Genomic DNA, 15,349 nt, shown 5'->3' on the forward strand with positions numbered 1-15,349 from the left:
TCATCTCAGTGGGAGTATAATTTGTATTATTACCGACATGTTGTGAAATTAGGAATGTGAATATGCAACCTACTCTTAACTGTATGACAAATGGGAGGAAAGAAAATGGATTTTGGTGGGGAAGTCAGTCAGACAAACATTCATAGCTAAAAAAAAAATAAAAATCATATAAAAGGAAAGCACCACAACAACCAGAAATAATAAAGAGTACAAAATTTTATTAAGTAAATATATTTAAAAGGTAAGAACCAAAACAACAAGGGATGTGACAATGTAAGCCAGAATCAGGTGGCACCATAGGCAGAGACAGGTACATTCAGGTACAGCAAGATACAATGTGAATGCTCAAGACTATACTAATCAGTAATGTGCAAAAACCGCATTCAAACCGAGTACACCAAGAGAGGCTGTATACCACACTTAGAGTCTGAGCCAGGAGGTCTAATGAAACGACCGAATAGCAGAGGTACATTACCTGAATGAACACTGGAGCTCTGAGGTGCCACCGTCCCCAACGCGCGTTTCGGCGCTTTTGCCCTCTTCCGGGGGATGGCATCCTTAGATTACCAGGGCCTTAAATAAAACAGACTGCCCAATCCAGCCTGTCAGAGTCAGAGGAATCACTGTGTGCAGGTGGCGCATGTGAACGCCGACATGCCCGGAAGTGGGGACGGACGAGGGCGTCACCAGGCAAACCGGTCCGAGCACAGAGCTCCGCCCACATGAGATCACGTGAGCGGAGACCCGCGCGCAGCCCCAGCCAAGCCAGGATGAGATGCCGTCATCCGTACCCAGCCGCCAGGGGCCGGCGCACATGCGCACAACAGTGAGTAGAAGAAAGTAGTGACACGCAACAAGAATGCAGGTAAAACATTATAAAGTGCAGTGCATAACCAAGCACAGGGCTAAGTGGAAATAAGCAACAATGGCACTACATGTTAAATGTGAAGTAAGACAAAAATCACCCAATCAGGGTACATATATATATACTTAGAATGCTAATAGTGACAATAGATAGCAAAAAATGCGAATACACATATACAGGAGAAAAACTCCACAGTGACGATAGTGACAAAGCAGGATATAAAATAACAGTATATGCCAGTAAACAGTAATAAATACATATAAAAATACAATAGACAATTGTATAGGAAAATAATCCAAGAGAGCAACAAAACTGGATAGTGAAGATAGTGGAATCCAGAGTGAGTTCATATGTAGTAGCTGGACACATTGATTTCATCTGAAGCGGAGTGGGCAGATATTCAGATTAATAATGAAAAAACTAAAAATGATAAAAATTAAAAGTTAATAATATGAACACCAGATATTAAGATGCCAAATAAAATCAGGAACGGTGAAGTAGACCAAGGGGATTATAAAAAGGGGGCAAAGCTTAGGACCTGTGGATGGACAGTACGGAGCCTCCAAATCCAATACGACTCTCTTTGCGCCAATAAACGGCTTAAATTACTCCCACGGAGATTGGGAACAATACGATCGATACCCTTCACATGGAACCCAGATGGATCACAAGAGTGGAATTTTCTAAAATGGCGTGGGATAGTTTTCAAAGCCTCTATATTATCCTCTTTAGCCGCAGCTAAAATGTCACGAACATGTTCACGTGTTCGTACCATCAGTGCTCGTATAGTAAGACCCACATAGATTTTATTGCATGGACACAAGGCGTGATACACAACCATTGTGGTTGCACAGGTAATGGTCTGTGTAATCACAAACATGCGGCCATCTGAGGACGAGAAGTCACGAGCCGTGACAATGTTGGGGCACGCCACACACCTGCCACAGGGTTGGCACCCCCAAACACTGGCCCGGGGGACAGATCCTGAAGAAAGAATAGGTGATGGAGGACAAGGCACTAGATAGCTCTTGACAAGATGGTCACCTAAATTCTGGGACCTACGAGCCGTAATTGATGATTTAGTTGGTAAATATTGCTTTAAAATTGGATCCGCCAAAAGAATCGGCCAATGTTTGGCCACAATATCATGCATGTTTTTCCACTGAGAATGATATTGTGTAACCAATCTTACCTGTGAGCTTTCCTTATTCGCACCAGAAGAATACAACAGTTGGTGCCTCCCGGTATTTCTAGCTCTGTTATATGCTCTTTTTAGACACCTCTTACTGTAGCCCCTTTCCAAAAAACGGTCCGTCATCTCCCTGGCTTGTACCTCAAAATCTTCATTAGATGAACAGATCCTTTTGATACGGAGAAACTGGCCAACAGGGACATAATTAATCACATGGGGAGGGTGGGATGATGATGCATGCAGTACAGAATTGACCGCCGTGTCCTTACGGAAGGCACTGGCAATCAAAGTACCATCCTCACCTCTCCTCACAGTGACATCCAAAAAATCAATTAAATTTAAATAAGACAAATGAATATTTAAATTATTGCTATTCAATTCAGAAAAGAAAGTCTGTAACTCAAAAGAAGTACGATCAGGAAAATGTCGTCAATGTAGCGGGCCCAAAATAGGACCCGCTCCATTGACAGACCCCGATCTGACGAGAATAGGTCCTTCTCCCACAGCCCCAGGAACAAATTAGCATAGGCTGGCGCACAATCCGCACCCATCGCAGTTCCCTGGAGCTACAGGTAGAAAGACCCATTAAATAAAAAGAAATTATGAGTCAACAAAAACTGTAAAAGTACAAGCAAAAAATCATTGTCACTGGAGGACTGTTCATAGCTGTCAACGGTCTCTGAATTCCTGATACTTCTGGTCGAAAGGTGGGTTTATATAAATGCCAGGTGGGTCGTGGGATTTCCTGGGAGAAGTAGAGTACTGAGAGGGGTTAGGTTGGGGCAGAACGTAGAGGTGTTGTCCAGTACTCGGACAAGCCCTTCTGAGTCTGTTTCCCCAAGTAGAATAACACTTATTCTCACCTCCCATACCAGCACCACACCATTGGTGTCAGCGTCACGCCATTGGTGTCAGCATTGGCTTTCCCGAGGCTCATGTTACATTATGTCATGTGATCCCAACAAGTCAATAAGCACTGGCTTCACTGTACCCATTGTAGTGCAGCGGGGTTCACACAGTGTAAAAGATAGGCAAGGGACCCCAGATAGTTCAACATAAAACATCTTTATTCCCGAAAACTCACAAAAACAACTAAGTGATATCCTCTGGTTCGCAGCCGGGTCCTCAATACAGTCTTTGTCAAAATGCACTGCCGTATCTCTTCGGTGTGTCAGCAGCCTTGAAGTTCCTGGCTCTGTGTTAACTTCACAAAGGCCTGGGTTGCGCAGAGCCTCCTGCTCTGCAGCTTGCAAAACCAGTCACATCCAAGACAAAACAGAATTTAAATGGGAATCGTGGACACAGAGCCACTCCCAAAACCGTGAGTGGAGGGAGGGATTCGCCACAATCTATCAAACCTGAAAATCCCTCCAAAAATGAAAGGTCATGTTGGGAATTCCTAAAATCTGACTTGGTCAACTACTTCGACCAAATCCACACTCACTTTTACTCTGCATTGTAATCACAGATGCTTTTCTGTAATCACAATGCGTTCTCGCGGGTTTAATATGTCTCCATACGCATACTGGCAGACACATACTCGTCCTCATATATGATACCCCTCACTGCCTTACATATCTCCCCCCTCTGTTCAGACTTGTGGGATTGAACACCATTCACCATACAGGGTGCCCGTGACAGAGCATCCACATTTCCTTGCACCTTTCCCACTCAATGTTTCACTATGAAGCTATAATTTTTGTAGCAACAGGAACCATCTGGTGACTCGAGCATTCCTCTCCTTGGCACTTCTTATCCATACCAAGGTTGAATGGTTTGTCACCAAGCAAAACTGTCACCCAAGCAAATAATAATGTAGGGACTCCAAGGCCCACTTAATGGCCAAGCACTCCTTATCCACTATGCTATAATTTTTTTCGGCTGGTGTAAGTTTCCTACACAAGTAGGTGGCCGGATGTTCTTCTCCATTCACCTGCTGTGACAGGACCACTCCTAGGCCTACCTCTGAGGACAGGCTGCCCTCACAACACCAACTTCACAGATTGGAACGCTTCCTCCTCCTGGGGGTTCCACTGAAACATGACCGACTTCTTTCCCTTTAAGACATTGGTCAGGGGTGACGATCTCCCAGCAAAGTTAGATGTGAACCTGCGACCCACAGAAGTGCTTGGAAAGGGCACAAAATTGCTGTTGTCCTACTTCACCTCCCTGCTCCTCCTGCATGTTAAAGGATTGTCCCGCCATAAGGAATAAAGGACATTTTTACGAAGCAATGGTGAGTGCTGTTTCTTTTTTCAATATTGAATGAGCATAATGATAAAGACCCTTCGGTGTTATAAAGACGGTCTTTACTTTCGCCGACTCTGTAAGAGGCACTTGCCAGTGACCTTTGCTTAGATCGAGCGTGTTAAAGTACTGGGCCTGCCCCAGTCACTCATTCAGCTCGTCCACCCAGGGCACTGGATAAAGGTCAAATTTTGACACTTCATTCAATTTTTGGAAGTTGTTACAGAACCGAAACAATCCGTCCGGCGTCGGAATCAGTACAATGCGGCTAGTCCACTCACTCCTGGACTCCTCGATTACTCCTAGGTGGAGCATTTGTCTTTCCGTGAGGTCGGCAGGCACATCAAAACGCCGCGTGTCCCTGAGTACCCAATGTTAAAGATAGGTACGCAGGACGCATGCGGAAGTAGGCGGAGCTTAAGTGAGGATGTAGGCAGCCATACGCAGACCTGCCAAACGCAGGTGTGTACTTAGCCTTAGCAACATTTAGGCATGAAAATGTCCTAACACGGAATATAGATGTTCTTTTCTTAACGAGACAACCACGTTAGAGCCCTGCTCCAGGCAGTAGCAGACAATTCAGCTGTTTAGATATATGGAATTCCATTTGGCCGCAAAGTTTAATTCGGCTGAATGACGCAGCTTCAGAGGATGTATCGCCTATAGATTCTCTTATCGATTAAAAGTCGATACTGATAAATATTCTGTTCTTTAATGACTTTTCATTTACTGATCTATTTTTTTGCACACGATTATTATCCTGAGTTTCTGTTTGGAGATATACTCTACCGCAGCCACATGGACCATAGATAACAAAAGTTTGGAGATGTTTATTGACTTCGACATAACTGTCTATGCATGGTCTGTGACCTGGGCAAAGGTCATTATTAAGAGATGCAGGAGAATGGTGTGAACTGTGAACATCCCCTATTGAGAATAGTGGATCCTGTGTTATTAATATTTAGTTTTACCTGGCTTTCTAATCCTGTCTGTGATGATAATGAAATGATAACTGTAAAGGAATATTAGTCTATTCTGAGGCTCAGTAGCCAAAGTTAAACAGAATCTGTCATCAGGTTTTTGCTGCTCCATCTGAGAGCAATACGATGTAGGAGCAGAGACACTGATTCCAGTGATGTTTGACTTACTAGGCTGCTTGCTGCCGTTTTGATAAAATCACTGTATTATCTGCTGCAGATCTAGCTGTTCTCTAATGCTCTGGCGGCTGTCTGTGTACACTGTTCATAGGCAGAAAACTGCCAATCAGTGGTGGGGGTTGGTTATACACAGATCATAAATATGGAGGATGACATGTCAGCAGATTTTCTGGTCCACTAATGATAATTTCTTGTTGATAACAAGTGACTTTATCCAAAGTACAGCAAGCAGCCCAGTGAATGACACATCGCTGGAATCAGGGTCTCTGTTTCTACAGTGTGCTCCTATCAGATTATCTGGTGACAGATTCCCTTTAGTAATTTCCTTTAATGACTTCATGTTAATGACTGCTCTTTGAAATCTGTTCTGTGAGCTCTGCTTCAGTGTATTAATGAGCGGTTTTAGACATATTGTACTAAATAATTTACTACAGTGATACAAAGTCTTCGCAATGTACATAAATGACTTTCTTTCATATCCAGGATGTGGACACTTGTAGCTTGGACAAAACTGAACTGGAAGCAAAATTCCAGGAGTTAAAAGGAACAATTGAGCTGATGAAGTCGATCTATGAAGCGGTAAGTGTTAGAGCTCCGTTCTATGGAAAGTTCTTCATCAATGAATGGTTCATATTCTACTTTTAATATAATTTAACCCCGTAAGCTTTGGAGCTTACAATTATTATGTAGTAATGTGAGAATTGAGGTCATTTAATGTTTTCAAAACTCCATAAAGTCAATTTCTTTATTTGAAAAATTTCATACACATTTCGATTGTTACCGCCCTTAATCATGACGTGAATTACCTGTCCCTATTTTAACATGTACAAATAAAGAAATTGATTTTATGGAGTGCCGGATTTCAGAAAAATGTATATGATATGACTCGGAGCCAACGAGGAATCCAAAGTGCCCATCACAAAAGGGATGCGGACTTACCTTTGTGGGCATAACATGCAGTGATAAGTTCCTTTTTATTATACGTATTGACTGTCATTTACTCAATGGAGAATGCCTGATTTATTTTCAAAGGAACTCAAAGAGTTAATGGAAGAGTCTGGGGATATTTCAGTGCTTCTGAATATGTCCAATGTCTGCACATTAAACCTGGAGAACGTGGTGCAGGAGGTGAAGGAGCGGTATGAGAGCATTGCCGCTCGGAGTCGGGAAGAGGCACAAGTGCTCTCAAAGAGTAAGGTACTTGTAACCATAAATCCAAAACCTTAGCTGTAGCATAATAGTAGTAAATGGAACTATCATCATATAATATAAATGTAAAAATGAAACTTTGTAGTCACAAAGATAGAATTGGTTTTATCACAATTGGAAAAATAAAATGTCTTGGTCTGTTTTAGTTACAGCAAGGGGTGCAGCAAGCAAGCCGTTATGAGACCGAACTGGAGAATAGCCGCAGTCATATTACACAGCTCAACAGCAAAATCCAGAGGCTGAGGTCAGAGGCTGTGAGCGTCCAGAATCAGGTAACCCCAGGGCTTACTATTATTTGGGTATAATATACATGGTGAGAACTGGTCAAAAGTTTTCGCTGGGGCCCACAAGACTCTATCTACACCTTTGGGCTCCAGGCATGTAAGGTCTTCAAAGAGTAAAAATTTAAGAGCAGTCCTACACAGGCAAAATGAAGACCCCCTGATATTTCTGTATTAAAACACAGGTGTCAGGCAACATTTTATGGAAAACTTCTGCTGGTTGCTTTGAGATTTATTAAAAGGAACCTGTCTCATGAATAAACTATTAACCTGGAGATATGGGGTTAATCTGTCGGTTGCTATCATACTGAATTTGCTCGGCGCTGGCCCTGAGAGCCCCACTGTCGGGAGGAACTGAACTTTATTCCTCCCAGCAGCGATAAGCCACAGAGGTGGTGCCGGCGTGGTTTCTGTTACCGCTCTGTGTATAGGGAGTGGTGGCTGGAGCACCCCCGGCACTGACTGACAGCTCACTCAACATTAGAGTCGGCTGTCAGTCAGTGCTGAGAGTGCGGTTACACCCACCGCTCTCTTTACACGTGGCAGTGACTAAGCCTGCACTGGCGTAGCCCCCCATGACTGGAACCCGAACGCTGCAGGAGGACTAAAGTTAATTTCCCCCCGGCAGTGGGGCTCTTAGTGTGGGTGCTGAGAAGGTTCAGAACGCTATTAACCTGCAGATTAACCTCATATCTGCAGGTTAATAACATTTTTTTCACATGACAGGTTCCCTTTAAAGAGAATCTGTCAGTAGATTTCTCAATCTTAAAATAACATAGAGTATCCTACTTAAAACATTTTTTTTTCTTGTTGCTGATTTGGGTGCAAATTAGGTCCCAAACCAGACAAGTGCTCTTCATGTCATAATTAAACCCATCCCAATGCTTCTCCTTCAGTTGTGATTCTTGGAAGCAATAATGTCTGATGTCATCATGTCCAGAACACTCCTTTTCCTAGGTGGGGTACATACACATTAAGCTCCCGGTTAGTAAAAAAAAACTTTTAATAATCTAAGAAGATACCAGCATTAGCCTTACTGGTTGAATTTGTGCATGAAGCCTAACTTTTTGGTTTAATTAAGATAAAAAAAAAAACAAAATGCTTAGAGGTTGTCCACTACTCAGACAACCCCTTCTCAATCATTATGTTTCCTTCAAATAAAATAACGCCTATACTCACCTCCAGTGCCGGTGTGACAGGCCAAATTAACTCCTGTCCAGCAACTTAACCCCTGTCCAGATTAACCCTAGGTATAGTTTGGCCTAGGCCAGAGTCTACCCTGGGGAATAAACTGTCCTAGGCCAAACTATACCTGGGGGTGTAAAATAGCCTAGGCCAAACCATACCCCTCCAGGCTACAATATACCCCTCTATGTTATGAACCCTTGTAAATGAGATAGATTTTAGATGCCATTTTTTAATAACTTAACACTGACTCACACGTAGTGTGAAGATATTTGTGTTGATGAAGATTGATCTTACAATACAATACGACTGGTAACAGACAACAGTCATTATATCTCTGTGGACGTCTAATATTTTACTGATTTAAGTTTTCTGGTTCAAGTAATAAAAGTCTATGAGTTTAGAAGTTTAAGATTTAAGTCAGTTATCTTTTCACATAACTTACCTGACAAATCTGATCCCCTAATAAGATGTTGAAAAATTACTTAATTCTTATGTATATCACTCAACGCTGCTGATATCAAGGGGGGTATAATTTGGCATGAGGGCGTATGAAATGTCCAAGGCCACTTTATACCCCTAGGCCATAATATACTCGGGGTATAATCAGCCTAGGCCGGTTTAACCCCGGGTATAGTGGAGACTCGGAGTATACTATGGTCTGTTACACTGGTGCTGTTACAGCGGTGTCGGCACCGATTCTCCCGAGGGTCTCATGACTCTGTAACGTCACTTGATCCTTGTGGCCGATCAGATGCCGTTTCACTGTCCCCTCTTTCGGATAAATCAGACATCCGGAAGTAGTCAGAGCTGCCGCTGCTCTCTCATTTCCAAAGGGAGCGCGTGACCACAGGGATCGCTGCTGGAACAGCATCATAACCAGAGGTGATTATAGAGGGTAATATTTTACTTGGGGGAGAGACCGTGATTAAAAAGGGAATGAACGAGTAGTGGAGAGCCCCTTTAATTGGATGTCATATTACAGATATTCTACCCTAGAAGTATTTCCTTTTCATACATTTAATATAGCACACAATAAAACCACTAATAGCGCTTGTACCTGTTCATAATTGCTGCATTTTAAGCATTTATCCACCAAATGCGATATATTTAAACATAAAAAAAAAAAAACTTGCACATACTGTATGTAAACAGATTAAATACATAGAGAATTACCCAAACCTTATTGCACTCATTCAGTCTGTACATATATAAAAAATAAAATAGTAATGGACTGGTACAGATACCAAAAATAAGAGCATAGAGGTAAATTGCTTAATTAAAACACTTGAAAAAATTTATTCAGTGCAATAGCTTGTCTGGTTGTACAGCAGTAACTTGTCAACACACAGGAGAACATACCAAAAAACAGTCTCCCACATCTTTACATTACATTTTTTTGTCCTGCTAGCCAGCAGGTCACAGCAACAAGCAGATGAGTCCCATAACAACTGAAAAGGAGCGATATCCAAACTTAGGAGCTCTCCGTCTGGCAGCGCTCAGTCAGCTGAACGACTATGTGCTCCAAGAAGACTTCACCTGTGTGTTCCACAAGTGGCCACCTGGAACTGCCTCCTGGAACTCACTTGTGGATAACAGTCTTCCCTTCAGAGGATGTATGAATCTGGTCAGAACGTCCACTACAGAAGTGAAGTCAAAGAGGACAGATCAGTTGTTGGAGCAAATTCTAAGATGTTTCGGTGTGGCTCAGCAGGAGGCTTTCAAATTAATACTCCTTCCCCCTTTTCGCATTCCAAATGTATTCTATAAATCCTTGCTAAAAGAGCTTGTCCCTTCGGTTTTATCTCCTTCATCTCCGCCTCCGTTTGTTTAGCGTCGTTTCAAGTGTAAAAGATTGTTGATTCTCGAAAAGTCTGTAATTCCCTCCAGTAATTCATTCATTGGAGAGGTTACAGACTGGAGAAGAGATCCTGGGTCTCTGCTCTAGCTGAAAAAGCTGATCGTATGAACATTGCGATCCATCGGAGGTTTCAGGTTTTCATTTGGTAGTTTGATGGACAGCTCAGCTTTCCAATTTGTGACTGATAGGTGTGGGACTTTGCCAAGGTGTTCTGGAGATCGCCCCAGCTATTGAACTGAGCTGTCTGATATTTGTCTGAGCCCCTGATATCTGTCAGGCATAGTTTTTGCTTCCTGGGGAGTATTTGCCTGATTCTGTTGTTCTGATCTTCTGCTGCCTGACCCTTTGGATTGTGTTCTGACTATCCCTTTGCTTTGTCCTTCTGATTTGATCCTCTATCTCCTGGTATTTTGACCCTGGACTGTGACCTGACTTATGCCTTTGTCTTTTCCCTTGGTTATGTACATGCTCTCTTGGTACTAACCCCAGAACGTCTGACTTCTCTGCCTCACGGTCTGTTCATGAATAGTGATTAGTGTTACATTAGGGACCGAAGTCAAATTAAAGGAATTTACTTAGTACAGAGGCACAGAAACAGGTGGAACGAGGTCAAGCAGATCTAATAACTGGTAGTGAGGAACAGAGATTCAGGAACTTAAATAGCCAGCAGGCCCCCCCATGGGCTAACAACCGGCAGTCAACACAAACCAAAGACGGGAGTTAATCCCCAAGCTTTGTACCTGGATGACACCACAAGCCTCAGAGAATTACACAGGACTATTGCATTGTCACCATATGACACCCTCAAAGAAGACATGATGCCACCAGGTGACAGAAGCAGAATCAGAGAGGTCACACACCAACATGGATGTCACATTGGCTTTATGGTACAGATATATGTAAACCTTAGACTAAAATATTAGATATTTAGGTCGCCCTTACATTTACATTTACCGTGACTGTAGTCATGGAATTTTCCCATGAAACATAGAAATATTTACATAACACAAACACGGCCCTATGGAGTTACACAAGTGCTGGATGTGCACAATGAAGGAAAAAAAACATTATGATGTTTATTGTGGTTTTCATAGTTACCACCCATAAGATTCCTCCAGCTCAATAAGAAGAAGAATGTAAACAAATCAAACGTATTGAGATGTGTGAAGAATGCAAGACTCCATTTGTCCTTTATATTAGGTCTTAGAAAAATAACCTAAAATCTATACTTTATTTGCTAAATCAGTTTTTTTTAAATATAAAATATAAACATTAATTCTAAATAATTCTGAGTTATAAACACAAAGGCGAAATCTACCCAAAGCAGATAGAAGATAGGAGCAGTTAGGAGCTGGTTTCCATCAGTTCAGGCCTCGTTTAGAAATGATCAGAGTGGCGTATAGTCCCGCATAAGTCTTGTAAGGATCAATATTGTCATAGAGGTAAAAAGGAAAAAACTAGACCTGATAGGAACAAGCTGTGACAAATGTTATTAGTGGCCCATAACTGGAATATTTCAGAAATCTCTGAAGCAACGTTCTAAACTAATGGCTCATTCACATACCTATATGATCTGTAACCGGTCATCTCTGGTCACCATAGGATCTCCTAAGAATATCACAGTCCTTTCAGTGTGGAAATCGGTAACGATCCAAAGAAATAGCCTTAAAGGTGAAGATTTATTGACACTTAGAGACTCTTTTATTTTGGACCTTAGGGACCCAGTAATTTTTTTTTAGTTATTGGCAGATTCCAGGAGACACAACTTTTTTTTATTGCTCTTTGGATCTAGATATACAATGGTTTGTCTTTTGTTGGATGTAATTTTTATTTCTTTTTTTAAGTACAAAAAAGCAATAAGTAAATGTTATTAATTTCTTCTTTTTTTTTGGGGGGGGGGGGGGTAGAATCAAACAGTAATTCCACCATTGGTTTTTCTGATATATTTTTCTGCTGTTTTCACATTTTATTTTTAGGGTGAAATGCAAACAAAAAACAGCAATTCCGCCATTGATTTATTTGTGATAAAAGTGACGTAATAGTACAGCACAGATTGTTAAGGGATTTATACCTAAAGCTGGATAGGGGATAGGATGCAGCTAGACAGGACAGCCTGAAACTATGCCAAATGAATCACAATGGACCCTGATGAAGTATATTCCCATTCATTGATGTAAATGTAATGTATCTGATTGTGGCAACCTTTCCCTAGCTCCTCATCTATCATAGGGTGGGTAGATTTTATAAGCCTACAACCAGATGACTATTCATATTGGGCGGGCTTTAATGATTCACCCAAGATAATAATGGTATCCACCGATATTAAAATGCTAAGATATAACATTTGCATGTGAACCAGCTTTGGTGTAAGGACAATTATTTCCACCATTATGGATGATTTTACCGCACTCATGCCTTAATACTTGAAACGTTACCATCTGCAGAGCGCACAGTTGGAGCAACAAGTGTCATCAGCCAAAGCAAACAGTAATAAGTCTGTCCAAGACGCCAATGCAAAGCTGGTGGAAGTACAGGAAGCCCTACAAAAAGCAAAACAGGATGTCGCCCTGCAGCTGCGGGAATACCAGGAGCTGATGAATGTCAAACTGGCTCTGGATATCGAGATTGTTACATATAAAAAACTGCTGGAAGGAGAGGAGAGCAGGTGAGGGTCCCAACCATAGCGCAATGTCCTGGAGTCCCTAAGGTACAAATTATTACTATTTGGATAAATCACAAATGCCAGCAGTTCTAGGGTCTGCTCCACCAAACTGCATAAGGGGCTACATTAATATACTGTGCTGTATCTCACCCTATATTTATTTTTATGATTACTGTACTTATATAGCACTAACATATTCCACGGCGCTTTACAAACATCATCATCACTACCCCACAATCTTTGGACTGTGGGAGGAAACCGAGAACCAGGAGAAAACCCACGCCAACATGGGGAGAACATGGTAGATGTGGTCCTCAATGGGATTTGAACCCAGGATCCCAGTGCTACAAAGCAACAGTGCTAACCACTGAGCCGCCCTATTTATTACAGACACATAAGTCTTGTCTATAAAGGTGTTGTCTGGTCACAGGATATTGACAGGACAAGCACCCAACACCCCCCCCCCCCCCAGCTGTTATAAGTTCTGGGAAGGACAGGAGATGACAGGTGACCTGAGCTGCAATGTGAAGCTCCACTCAATGTGTAGTGGCTGCTGCATAGTACTGCAGAACAACTGGTGCTGCAATGATTACATCCGTCCACTGGCAGAGCTTATGGAAGCTGGGGATAGTAGTAGGGAATGCTAAGTGTTGGACCCCCATTTTTGGATCCCCACTGATCTGATACTGATGAGGTGTCCTTAGGATACATCATTATCTTGTGACCATACAATCGTTATAAAGTGAATCTTAATCAATGTGTGGTTTAGGAGCCTGATTAAATCATTTATTGTAGTGACGAGGGAGTATCTAAAATTGTTGTCACGTAAAGCTAAAATATAGCATCAAAGTTGAGAAACCAGAGCTGCAGCGTAGAGCATGGAGAAGAACAAGTCTTGAGGTTGAATCAATCCTGAGGGGCATTGAAGACTAATCACTAACCATAGCTGATCTGTGTCCTAAAGCAAAGCCCTATGGAAAGTGTGGTGCTATGCAGACTAAGCATGCTTATGGTGCCTGTATCAGAATGTCTCTGATCTCACGGGTTCTCTCTTGCTGGTGTTACGCCACATATTGTGATGTTCTCATTTTTATCCCACTTTTTATTTTGCAGGTTACAGTCACCTCCTGTTGTGAATATTCACCGTGAAAATGGTAAGGGCAAAAATCTAAATGAGTATTGTATTAAAAAGTGTATGAAGAATAAAAGGCCATTTACAAGGATATCTAAAGGGCCCAATAAATCTTAGGTAACTGTCATCTGAATGACTGGCCCAACTACATTTGAATGCTCCCCGAGTACGTGGAGAAGAACATTCAGATGTTTGTTCTTGAGTCCTGAGATTTAGGTGTTTCTTCTTGTGTTCTCGGGGGTGAGAGCAGAGTAATTCGCTCCCAAACTCATCTGGTACCAATTTATCTGCACCACGTAACCACCCAGAGAAGCGAAACAGGCAGAAAGATACTTAGTATTGAGGAGGCATCGGCCTCAATCGATCAAAACCGGCGGTTATCTGGCGAGCTTGAGTCAGACACACTTCTTAATGAATCAGGAACACCTGACAAGTGTGTGTGCCTCTCCCCAAATATTACTCCAGTCAGGGACTGGAGTAAGATTTGTGGCATAGTGAATGCCAATACTCATTCCAAGAGTGAAAACGGTGTGAGAACACAAAAAGTCGCAATGTTTTAAAGTAGCTTCACATTGTTTTAAAACTTTGCAACTTTTCAAAACTTTCTAGGACAGAATTCTGGCATAAAAGCTTTGATGAATTGGGGCCATAGTCCTTTGTCAATATCTAAGTGTAAAGGCCACCTAAAAAATGGCCAAATGCACTTTTGTACTAACACCTAATTATCGGCCATGATGGTGATCACCCAATGAAGGAGCAAAATGCTCATTCATGAGATGCTGTTATCAGCAATATGATGCTGCATCGGAACATATTGTATTCACAATTATTCTGTTCCCAGAGCTTTTAGTCATCAATCAACTTGTACATTGGTGAGCGGCGCCCACTAATGCTCTGAAATCAGCTTTCCAATAGTTATCTAACCACAAGTACTGTGCTGGACATGCTATGTCATGGCTGAATTACATTTACATTTCAACCAAGCCAACCTAAAACAAGTGACAACGAGAAATGTTTAACAAAAACTACGGTATGTCTACATTACACTTGAAATATGATGTCTCTCTTTTTTTCTGCAGACGTGAGAAGACCCGATTTCCAAAGATCTTCCCGGTCTCGGACAAGCAGCAGCTCATGGAGTGTGAAGAGCAATACGTCAGATAACTGAGGGTCTTCTTGTACTAGTCAACCACCTAATGTCACCGCCATCTCTTACTCTACCTGCCATACTACGGCTAGATGCCGTGATAGCACTAGCGGTAAAATACGTTGTCTTCTTATCATTAAAACTATTTTTTTTTAAATATATGAAAACTACGAATTCCACAGATAAAACAGTGCCACAATCATTCAGGTGTGAATGCGAGGTGTACAACTATTTAATGTTTTTATAGATAATTCCTGATTTTACCCCTAAAATTATTGTATTATTTGTGTCACTTATGTGTATATGTTAATTGCTTTCAAAGATAAAAATGAATGGTCGCCAGTTCTGTTTTTATACTAATAACACATGTAAAGATAGAAAGAATATGGAGACAAGCTGATATAAGAAAAT

General features: G+C 41.7%; 1 protein-coding gene across 1 annotated transcript in view; it reads left to right on the forward strand.

Annotated features, from left to right (window-relative positions):
• The window catches only part of LOC143817005 (keratin, type II cytoskeletal 80-like), a 45,518-nt gene extending 30,169 nt beyond the window's left edge, over window positions 1-15,349 (forward strand). The window contains exons 4-9 of the mRNA XM_077298047.1: window positions 5,945-6,040; window positions 6,494-6,658; window positions 6,817-6,942; window positions 12,442-12,662; window positions 13,773-13,813; window positions 14,871-15,349. Coding sequence (XP_077154162.1) covers window positions 5,945-6,040; window positions 6,494-6,658; window positions 6,817-6,942; window positions 12,442-12,662; window positions 13,773-13,813; window positions 14,871-14,959 — 738 coding nt within the window. The 3' untranslated portion in view covers window positions 14,960-15,349. The remainder of the gene's footprint in view (window positions 1-5,944; window positions 6,041-6,493; window positions 6,659-6,816; window positions 6,943-12,441; window positions 12,663-13,772; window positions 13,814-14,870) is intronic.

Source organism: Ranitomeya variabilis, chromosome 3 (genome assembly GCF_051348905.1).
Source record: "Ranitomeya variabilis isolate aRanVar5 chromosome 3, aRanVar5.hap1, whole genome shotgun sequence".
In the NCBI taxonomy this organism is placed as follows: Eukaryota; Metazoa; Chordata; class Amphibia; order Anura; family Dendrobatidae; genus Ranitomeya; species Ranitomeya variabilis.